Source organism: Hipposideros armiger, unplaced genomic scaffold (genome assembly GCF_001890085.2).
Source record: "Hipposideros armiger isolate ML-2016 unplaced genomic scaffold, ASM189008v1 scaffold_664, whole genome shotgun sequence".
Taxonomy (NCBI): domain Eukaryota; kingdom Metazoa; phylum Chordata; class Mammalia; order Chiroptera; family Hipposideridae; genus Hipposideros; species Hipposideros armiger.
This window is the reverse complement of record NW_017732014.1, coordinates 851081-862406: the sequence shown is the minus strand read 5'-3', so window position 1 is coordinate 862406 and position 11326 is coordinate 851081. Positions and strand designations below refer to the sequence as shown.

At 47.2% G+C, this 11326-nt stretch overlaps 1 protein-coding gene across 1 annotated transcript in view; it reads right to left on the bottom strand.

Annotated features, from left to right (window-relative positions):
- Window positions 1–9877: 9877 nt before the first annotated feature.
- BCL3 (BCL3 transcription coactivator) overlaps window positions 9878–11326 on the bottom strand; it is a 9197-nt gene continuing 7748 nt past the window's right edge. The window contains exons 7-9 of the mRNA XM_019626219.1: window positions 11066–11233; window positions 10645–10759; window positions 9878–10495 (exon numbers count right to left, since the gene is read on the bottom strand). Coding sequence (XP_019481764.1) covers window positions 10308–10495; window positions 10645–10759; window positions 11066–11233 — 471 coding nt within the window. The 3' untranslated portion in view covers window positions 9878–10307. The remainder of the gene's footprint in view (window positions 10496–10644; window positions 10760–11065; window positions 11234–11326) is intronic.

Here is an 11326-nt window from a genome sequence, read left to right as displayed (position 1 = left end):
GGGGCCTGCGGGAAACTAGGCTGTTGGGCTCAAGGCTGGAGGGGCGTGGTTTTGTAGCACCTGCCCAGTCCCGCCTGAGCGCTGGGCGGCCACCGGGGGCGCTGTGGGCGGGGCCGTGTCGCCTACCCAAAGCACCCAGGCCACGCCCCTGGATCTCCAGGCCACGCCCCAGAGGACCCGGCCAAGTTCTGATCACAAATATACACATACCTAGAGAATTTCGAATCAGAGAATATTATAGTAATAGCTAACATTTATCGAACACACTCTGTCGGGCCCTGTATGTCAAACTTCCCATTTTCTCACTTAATTTTCAAAAACCCTTTGAGGTGGAGGCAGAGGGCGAGGGTGTAAGATGAGAGCTGAGTCTCCCATCGCACCCCACTCCCCTCCTCAGACCCACCCTCATCTCTTAGAACCCGAGAATCCTTAACCTGTGGACTCTTCGACCTTCTATCTCAGACAAGCAGAAACTGGGTCTTTGAAGTCAGGATGGCGAGGTCTGCCTCCCAGCCCCTTGCGTTGCTGCCTTGCGTTGCTGCCCTCTCGGAGTCTGCCTCAGTTTCTTCCTCCGGAAAGTAGGATGAAAATCCATTGGCCTGGCAAAAATTCAAAATTTTTACTATGCCAAGTGTTGATAAAGAGCTGATGGAAGTGTAAATGCACAAAATTACATTGGAGAGCAATTTGGCAAACCTTTGACAGGGCGAGCTCTACATCCTTTAGAGCTGTGGCTTGCAAACATTTCCCTCGCATCGGGACATTATACACCTGAAACAAACAGTTTCACAGGGTAATCCTTGCCCCTACATGTGCTCTAATATTTTCTAGTCTATTAAATTCCATTTCATTAAAGGGACAATCATTTGCAACCCACTAAATTGATTTCACAACCCACTAATGGATTTTGTTGGGCAGGTTGAAAAATATTGCCTAAAAAACTCCAAGAGACACGTTTCAAGATGTTAATTGCAGCCTTGTGGGAAATGGAGAAACCTGGAAACAAGGTAGCTGTTCATCACCAGAAGGGATTGTGGTATATTCTCACAAAGGACTCCCATGCAGCAATTCAAATAAATGAATTGGGCACACATAACAATAGCATGAATCATAAAAACATAATGATGAGTATACTGGGTTGAATAGTGCCCCCTCCAGCCCCCCACTCCCTATTCATGTCCTCAGGAACCTGTGAATATTAACTTATTTAGAAGCAGAGGTTCTTAACAGGTGTAACCAAGTTAAGATGAGGTTATACTTAATTAGGGTGAATCCTTAATCTAATATGACTGGAAATTTGGACACAGACACAGGTACACTCACAGGGAGAAAACCATGTGATGATGAAGGCAGAGATTGGAGTGATGCATTTATAAGTTGAGGAATGCCAAGGATTGCTGGCAAACACAAGAATCTGGAAGAAGCAAGGAAGGATCATACCCTAGAGCCATCAGAGGGAGCCCCGCCCTGCCAACACCTTGATTTTGGGTTCCTAGTTTCCAGAAGTGTGAGAGAATACATTTTTGTTGTTTAAGTCACTCAGTGTGTGGTCTTTTGTTGCAGTAGCCCAATGAGTTAAAAAAAAAAAGTGCAGAAGAATTAACACAGCACAATATCATTTATACCAAGTTTGAAAACCTGTAAAACCAATGGTCTATATTATTGGGATATACATACATATATGATAATAGTAAGAAAATATGTGTGGTAATGCTGAACGTTAAATGCAGGATATAGAGAAGGAAAAGGATGTACTCTGAGAAGGATACACTGGGACTTCAACAATATCATTAATGTGGGCCGGCCGAGTGGCTCAGTTGGTTAAGAGTGCAAGCTCTGAGCAACAGGGTCTCCAGTTCGATTCCCACATGGGCCAGTGATACTGCACCAGAGCTGAGCTACAGCTGATCTGCCAACAGGTGGCAGGATGGCTCAGCTGGTAAGAGCACATGCTCCTAACAACATGGTTGCCAGTTCCACTCCCACATGGGATGGAGGGCTACACCCACCCCCAACTAAGATTGAACATGGCACTTTGAGCTGAGCTGCCCTGAACTGCTGAAGGGCGGCTGGATGGCTCAATGGTTACAGCGTGCACCTTGGCAACAAGATTTCCGATTAGACTCCCTGCAACTAAGATTGAACATGACACCTTGAGCTGAGTGGCTGTGAGCTACAGACAAGCTGCCGGATGGCGACTGGACTTGGAGCTGAGCTAGCTGCTCCCTCCACAACTAAGACTGAAGGACAACAACTTGGCTGTTCCCCTTCCCCAATTCCCCAACACTGTTCTCCTTCCCCAGTTCCCCAATAAAATCTTAAAACAACAACAATATCATTAATGCTTTAATTTAAAAAATCTGGATCAAATATGGCAAAATGGTTAAGAGTTCATATAGTTGCCTAGTGAATAATAGAAAAAGATACTCAATATCATTATCAGTTAGGGAAATGCAAATCCAAACCGCAATGAGATCTCACTCCACACTAGGATGGCTATAATAAAAAAGACAGACAATAGTAATTATTGGAGAGGCTGTGGAGAAGTTGGAACCCTCATACACTGCTGGTGGGAACGTAAAATGGAGCAGCTTCTTTGAAAAACAGTCTGGCAGTTCCTCAAAAGGTTCAACATTGTTACCATATGACCTAGTCTTTCCACTTCTATGTATATATCCCAGAGAATTGAAAACATATATCCACACAAAGATTTGTGAAAACAACCTAAATGTCCATCAACTGATAAATGGGTAAATTAAATGCAGTATACCTATACAATAAGTATTATTTGGCTATTAAAAGAAATGAAGGGCTGGCCAAGTGGCGCATTGGTTAAGAGTTGTCTTGGGGGCCGGCTGAGTGGCTCAGTTGGTTAAGAGCTCGCTCAAGAGTTTGAGCTCTGAGCAACAGCGGTTCGAGTCCAGCCCGAGCTGAGTAGCCGCTGAGCTGCCAACAGGTAGCAGGATGGCTCAGCTAAAAAACAAACAAACAAAAACCAAAAAAAAATAAAGAGTTGTCTTGGGATGCCAGCTCTGAGCAGCAGGGCCCTAGTTCGGATCCCACATGAGGGCCAGTGACCCTGCGCTCTCTACAGCTAAGATGGTGAACAACAGCTCAAACTGAAGCTGGTCTGCCGTGAGTTGCCAGCGGCCAGGGATGGTAGGCTGCAGCCCCTGCAGGCTGCAGTGAGCCGCTGTGAGGGGCCATCCAATGGCCTGCGAGCGACTTCCTCACCCTGGAAGATTGCAGTGAAAATACCAACATGGGCCAGTGAAGTGACGTCCTCCACAACTAGACTGAAGAACAAAAGGACAGCAACTTGTCTGTTCCCCTCCCCCAATTCCCCAAAAAAATCTTAAAAAAAAAAAAAAAGGAATGAAGTACTGATAACATGCTACAACGTGAATGAACCTCAGAAACATTATGCTAAGTGAAAGAAGTCAGTCACAAAAGACCACATGTTGTGTGATTCAATTTATATAAAATGTCCAGAATAAGGGCCTGCCGTGTGGCTCAGTTTGTTAAGAGCTCGCTTGAGAGTGCCAGCTCTGAGCAGCAGGGCTGCAGTTCTGATCCCACATTGAGGGCCAGTGATGCTGGCCCTCTACAGCTAAGATGAAGAATAACAGCTCAGCCTGGAGCTGGGCTGCTGTGAGTCACCGGCGACGGCATAGGCTGCAGCGGGGCTGCAGTAGGCTGCCGTGAGCTACATGAGTGGCTGGCAGCCAGCGTGAGCGGCCTGCAGCCGGTGTGAGCTGCTGGGAGCCGCTGTGAGCGGCCGACCAATGACCGGAGACCGATCTGCCTCATCCGGGAAGAGCACAATGATCATACCAACATGGGCCAGTGAAGCGAAGCCCTCCACAACTAGACTGAAGAACAAAAACAGCAATTTGTCTACCTGTCTGTCCCCCTTCCCTGATTCCCCAACGCTGTTCCCCTCCCCTCAATTCCCCAATAAAATCTTTAAAAAAAAAATGTCCAGAATAAGCAAATCTATAGAGACAGAAAGTATATTAGGGGTTGTCTAAGGCTAAAGGGGTATGGGGGTGAAGAAATATTTTAAAATTGATCTGGTGATGATCGCACCACTCTTTGAATTTACTAAAACCATTGAATTATACACTTTAAATAGCTAAATTGGTGGGTATATGCATTATCTCAATAAAGCTGTTAAAAATTTTTCAAGGGGAGGCCAGACCCCAGGGTAGCCACAGGAGGGCGCTCTAAGTACAGGCTTACCTCCTCCCTTGGGAACTGAGTTTCTCAGGCCCTGTAAGACTCTAGCCACACCCCCAAGTCTCTGGCCACACCCCAGTCTTAACCACACCCTAAGGCTCTGGTCACCCCAAGGCAGTGTCTGAAGCAACAAATTCACCCTCCCAACTCCCCAAACTCTGACCACAGATGCATGCACAGACTAGATACACTCAGAAACACAGAGCCTTAAAACAATGGACTTTTAAACCATGACTTTTAATTTGCAATTCTTTTTTTCTTTTCTTAAATCATTTTAACCTTACACAAAAGTTGCAAGAATAAGGCAAAGGCTGCTTGTATACCTTTCACCAAGATTCATCAATTCTTTATTTTATTTTATTTTTTTTATTAGGACACAGTGTGTTTTTTCAGGACCCATCAGCTCCAAGTCAAGTAGTTGTTTCAATCTAGTTGTGGAGGGTGTATCTCAGCGGCTCATGTGGGGATCAAACCGGTAACCTTGGTGTTATGAGCACTGCACTCTAACCAACTGAGCTAACTGGCCGCCCCAAGATTCATAAATTCTTAACAATTTTCCAATTTGCTTTATCATTGGCTATTTCTTTCTTGCCCCTCTCCCCAACCATTTGAGAGTAAGTTTCAGACATTATGCCCTTTTGCCACTGAACACTTTGGTGTGTATTTCCACATATAAGAATATTATCTTATATGGATGGTCACAGTACAGTTATCAAAAGCAGGACATTTAACAGTGATACAACACTAGTGTCTAACAGTGCAGTCTATATTCAAATCACCAGTTTTTCCCAAACTATGCTTTATAGCAAAACATTGATTTTCCAGCCCAGGATCGAATCCAAGATCGTGTATTGTGTTTGTCCTCATGTCTTTTGAGTTTCCTTCAGTCTGGTACAATTGCTCAGCCTTCTCTTGTATTTCACGAAGTTGACGTTTTTGAACATTACAGGCCAGTTCCTTTGTAAGATGTCCCCCTAGATTTGGGTGTGTCTGATATTTCCTTGTGATGAGATTCTGGCAGCAGGAATATTATAGGAGTGATGCTATGTCCTTCTCAGTACATCATATCAGAAGATACATGATGTTGGTCATCCCATTATTGGTGATGAATTCCATCACTTGGCTAAGGTGGATCATAGAATCCTAGACTCACAGATGCACCAGGTCAGTTTATTCCCTTTCTGGGCCTCAGTTTCCCTTTCTGTAAAACAAAGGTGTGGCTTACATGAAGGTTTGCAAACACACCAAACCAGCATATGTATTCTGTTTAGTTTTCATGCTCTTAAAATCATTTTTTTTTTAAAGGCACCAACATTTACAATTTGTCAGATTTCATGTATGCACCTGGCAGAGACCTTCTCTGACTGACTGTCTGGGTTTACCCAGGGTGCTGATAACAAGTGAAACTTTGCGATAGGGGCCAAGGCCCCTGAGAAATGCATTGAAAGTATGACTTCTGGCTTTAAAAAGCTAGGACCATCACGGATGAGAACGGTCTTGGTGGCACCAGTTAAGGGATTGGTGCTTAATTCTGTAAGGGCGGGGAGATGGAGACTCTATATAAGTCTCCTCCCCCTTCCTTGGCGTCTGCCTTTCTTCAAGGGGAAGGGGGATGGGTGTGGAAGGACATGTGCCCAGTCCCAATGTCAGGAGTCTGAGAGGGGATTTCCACGTGTGGAGAAGCCAGACTCTTTGTTTTAGAGAAGTAACTTACCAAGGTCAGTGTTGGGCTCAGCTGTTGAACCCAGGGCTAGTTTCTCACACACAAAGAAGCACATCACCCACAGCCTGGACCCACAGGTACAAGGGGACTCCTAACACATACCTCAGGATGATAATGCCAAGGCCCTGTGCTAAGCACTTGGTACCTACACTCTCATTAAATTGTCATCAACCCATGAACGCTGAGGTGGATGTTAAAACCATTTTACAGATGAGGAAACTGAAGCTCAGGACAGTGAAGTCACTTTGCCCAAGGGTCACGTAGCCATTTGGTAGAAACTTGGTGTGACAGATACACTGTTGTCCCTCAATAGCTATTCTCCCCTCTTCCTTTGGTAACAGAATTTTATCTGGGTACATGCTGTCCAGATAAAACTACATTTCCCTGACTCCCTTGTGATAGATGTGGTCACATGACTAAATTCTAGCCAACAGAATGTGATGTATATGCCTTCTGGGCTGTAGCCTTAAAGGGGAATATGCTTGACTCTTTTTTCTTCTTCCCAATGGTTGGAATGTGGATGTGACGGTGGGAGCTGGAGCAGCCACCTTGGACCACATAGTAGAAGTGTGAAGTGTGAAGAGCAACAAGGTAGAAGGATCCTGGGTCTTTGACATTTTCAAGCTACTATTTTTGGCCTGGGAGGTCTTTACATGAGACAAAAATAGACTTCCATCTCATTTAAACCACTATATTTTTTAGTTTTTGTTATGACGGTAGGATAAAAATTCTGACTAACATACATATCTAGGCTAGGCCCTCATTATCCCATTTTTCCATCAGAGCAAAGACTAGGTCCCATCATCTCTATTTTTTGTGTGTCTTTGTCCTCAGAAACAATTTCCAGATGATAACAGCAGCGAGTCCCATGTATCAAGTTCTTTCTGAGCACCATGTCCTATTATAAGCACTGTGTAGAATTTATTCAAGTTTAATCCTCACAACAACCCTGCGAGGTAGACGCTATTATTGTGCCTCATTTTTTGCAGACGAGGAAACTGAGGCTCAGGGCTGTGAACTCACATGATCAAAGTCGCACGGCCAGGAAATAGAACGGCAGGACTCAAACTCAGTTCTGACTCCAGGGCTTGTGCTCTCAATGACACACCCACATGTTATTATATTCACACCCTTTCTGGTAACACACACATGTGCACATGCTTGCACCTTCACACGCACTGAATATAAGAGGCTTAACCTTCCTGTGATGCAAGAGGGCTCAGCGATTATGAGCAGGGTCTTTGGAGGCAGCAGACCTCAGCTTGGATAGTCAATTTGCTCTCCCTGAGCCTCAATTTTCCCATTTGGAATATGGGTACTGTCATGGTCAGTAAATAGCTGCTAATATTTGTGTTTCTGTTCATGTCCTCAAATTGATCACACTGTGTGACAGGGGACCAGATGCAGCCACAAAGAATCATGGACACCATGATACAGTGGGGAGTGATCAAGGCTCACTCATTATACCATCACTTCTCAAGGGTCTGTTCCATGCCAGGCAGTGTGCTGGCTGCTATGCGCAGGGTGGCAGCAGCAGCGAAGGAGGCCCTGCACTGTGCTCCCAGAGCTCAGGGTCTGCTGGAGAGCCAGTCATTGCACATGACCCTACCCTTGTAAGGGATTACCACATGGGAAGTTCTCATGCACAGCTGCTTGCAGGGCCCAACAGTCAGCCTCTGTAGTGGGTTGAATGGTGGCCCCCAACAAAGATATGTCCCCAGAACCTGTGAATGTGACCTTATTTGGAAAAAGGGTCTTTGCAGATGTAATTAAGGTGAGGATCTTGAGATGAGATTATCTGGAATTACTCAAGTGGACCCTAAATCCAATGACAACTATCCTTACAAGAGACAGAAAAGTTGAAGACACAGACACAGAGGAGAAAGCCATGTGAAAATGGAGAGGCTGAGGTTATGGTGATGCAGCCACAAGCCCAGGGAGAGACAAAGAAGAATCTTCCCCTAGAACCTTTGGAGAGAATGTGGTCCTGCCCACACCTTGGTTTTGGACTCCTGGCCTCCAGAACTGCGAGAATAAATTTCTGTTTTAAGTTCACGGTGATTTGTTACAGCAGCCAGTATAGTATTACTTCTGAGTCAGGCAGCTCTAGGGAGCTGGGTAACCCAGAGGCAAGGTCAGAAACACAGGCACATGGTCACAAACACACACAAAGACGCATGGCCACCTAAGTCAGGAGGGCCAGGTGAATACAGGACACCCAGTCAGAGCCGACCCGGAAGTGGGTGTTCATGGATGTGTGTGTGATACATACCTAGCCATGCATGGAATCCAACAGTGCCCCTCAGGAAGATGTTAAGGCAGTTGGCCCCACAGATACATGTGATGGAGTCACAGCAGCAGAAATGTTTATAATCATCAAGAATACAAAAGACTTAGGGGCCCAGGACGGCCCCCAGACTAAAAAGGGCAAACAAACACTTGTGGTCACTCAGAAACATATGAACATATGGTCACTCACGAAGACCAATACAATTGGACCAAGGTTGTCATCTTCTCTCAAAAGACATTTGCTTCAAGGCTGGGGGCAGTGGGGACTGACCTGGGTTCCAGTCCTTCCTTGGAGGTTCCAGCTTTTCCTTGCTCTCCCCACTGCACATTCATCTTCTCTTCCTGAAGATCAATCCTATAACAAATCTCTTATCCACGTACTGACCTCCTAGTAATGTTGATTCTCTGATTGAAGCCTGGGGTCAGCTGAATAAGGCTCCCAGTGATATCCTCGTCCCTGGAATCTGTGATGTCACCTTACAGGGCAAAAGGGACTTTACAAATGTGATGAAGTTAAGGATCTTGAGATGGGGAGATTATCCTGGAATACCTGGGTGGACTCTGTATAATCACAGGGTCCTCCTAAGAGGGAGGCGGAAGATCAGAGTAGGAGATGTGTAGATGGAAGCAAGAGGTTGGAGTGATAAGAGGAAGGGGCCACGAGGCAAGGAATACAGGAAGCCTCTAGAACAGCAGTTCTCAACCTGTGGGTCGCGACCCCTTTGGGGGTCGAATGACCCTTTCACAGGGGTTGCCTAAGACCATCGGAAAACAAAAAAAGATATTTACATTACAATTCATAACAGTAGCAAAATGACAGTTATAGAGTAGCAACGAAAATAATTTTATGGTTGGGGGTCACCACAACATGAGGAACTTTATTAAGGGGGTCGCGGCATTAGGAAGGTTGAGAACCGCTGCTCTAGAAGCTGGAAAATGCAAGGGAACATATTGTACCCTAGAGCTTCCAGAAGGAACCAGCCCTGCTGACACCTTGACTTTGGCCCAGTGAAACTGGTTTTGGACTTCTGACCGCCAGAACTGTAAGAGAATACATTTGTGTTGTTTTAAGGCACTGAATTTGTGGTGCTTTGTTACATTGGTAACAGGAAATGAATGTAAATCTGATTGATACACAAGAGATGTGTCCACAGAGTCAAGACACAGGTGTTGTATGTCAGGGGGACCTGGAGCCATTGAGTAAAACTGCGACACAGCATGAGAGGCAGTCACATAGAAAAAAAATCACACGATGACCTCAGATCTCAATGTTAAGAACACTCACCAATGCCACACACACTGAGACCCAGAGAAAACCAGAGTCACACAAGTCAATTGTGGTACTCCTGGGAAACACACAAACACACACGCATACCCAGAGTCACTATGGAGTCTAACAGGATCCTCTGGAAAGATGTCACGCACATCATCCCCAGAAACAATGGCACAGTGACGCAATAACAGAACATTTAAACACACTGGAAGTCACAGAGTCACCCATACATGTCATCATCAGTCTGAGACTCACAAGGTCACTCACGGAGTGAGCTGGATATGGGGTACAGGTATGCACACACAAACACTCTTCCTCCAGACCTCATGAAAGAGGCCCAGCGAAGTCAGGGATATGGTACAAAAATAGTTTATTACAAAAGAAATCTAACCAAAATACCTAATAATTTACATTATTTTCAGTGCCTGACTACAGACCATCTCTCCCTCCTCATGGACCTGGGTGGAGGGCAGAGGGGAGTGGCTGTTCCCTAGTTCCACCAGCTCTGGAAGAGGAGAAAGAAATGCACATTTGGGTGAAATTCCAGGTAGGAGACTGATGCCTGAGAATAATAGGGGTAAGAGTCCTGGGCCAGGGATGAGATGGGGGAATAGCTGTGTTTAGAAGAGGGGGCTTATAATAGATGGATGCGCCTCTGTGCAAATCTTGGTTCTGAAGATTGGGGGGGGGCAGAGTGAGGTCTTCACAGTTTCCAGGAGGGTTGACCCCACAGGGCACGGAGGTCCCTCCTCAAAAGTCTGAGATCTGCCCCCCCCATCTCTCTCAGCTGCCTCCTGGAGCTGGGGAAGGGGGCACCGGCCGGCCAGGGCCTCGGAGGACCCCGGCAAAGGGCAGGAAGGCAGGTGGAGATGAGGGAGGAAGGAAGAAATTGGGGGGGGCCATGGGAAATCCTGGAGGGTCCTTGGGGGGAGACTGGGAGGGCGAAGAGGACGGTGATGCAGAGAGAAGACCTGTGGAAAGAAGAGAGCAGGGGTGAGGACACCAGATCCAGGGAGAAGGGGGCGAGGGGGCCTCAACTCCTGGGTTCTGAGGGAGGGGACGGGGGGCCTGGATGCTTCTGAGGGAAGTGGAGAATAGAGGTTGGGAGCTGGTTTCTCACCATTGGAGCTGAGGCGGCTGCTGCTTTCAGGGGAGGTGGTGGCACTCCTGTCCGGGGAGGGCTCTGGTTGTACAGGAGCAGGCCGTGTGGCCTTCCCCCTCAAGATATCGATGACCTGCGAGAAGATGGGGGGATCACCACCAAGCCACTCCCTCTGTCCATCTCTCCTTGCTCATGGGGTCTGTCAGTGAGCATGGCCTCTTTTTCAGTATGTGAAGGTGGGCATGTCACTCCCTTTCTTTGTGCCTCAGTCTCTCCTTCTGTCTAGACCTCACACCCAAGTACTCACAGGCTCACTTGCTCCCCTCCACGCACTGGCACAGACAGACGCACACCCCTGCACACACACACACACATCCACGGACAGGCGCTCGGGAACTGACCCTCCCCAAGCCCCCCACCCCCACCTTTGCGCACTCACCTTTCGGCTGCGTGCCACCATGAGTGGCGTGTCGTTGTGACAGTTCTTGAGGCCGCTATCCGCGCCGCTGCGAACCAGCATGCGCACCAGGTGCAGGAGCCCGCGGCCTGAAGCTGAGTGCAGAGCTGAGCTGCCGGAGTACATCTGAGCGTTCACGTTGGCGCCATGCTGCGGGGTCCGAAGGGGCGGGTCAGGACCACCACCGAGGGTTGGGGCCTAGGCCTGGTCTGGGATGGGGGCAGGGCCAGGGGGCGGGGCGGG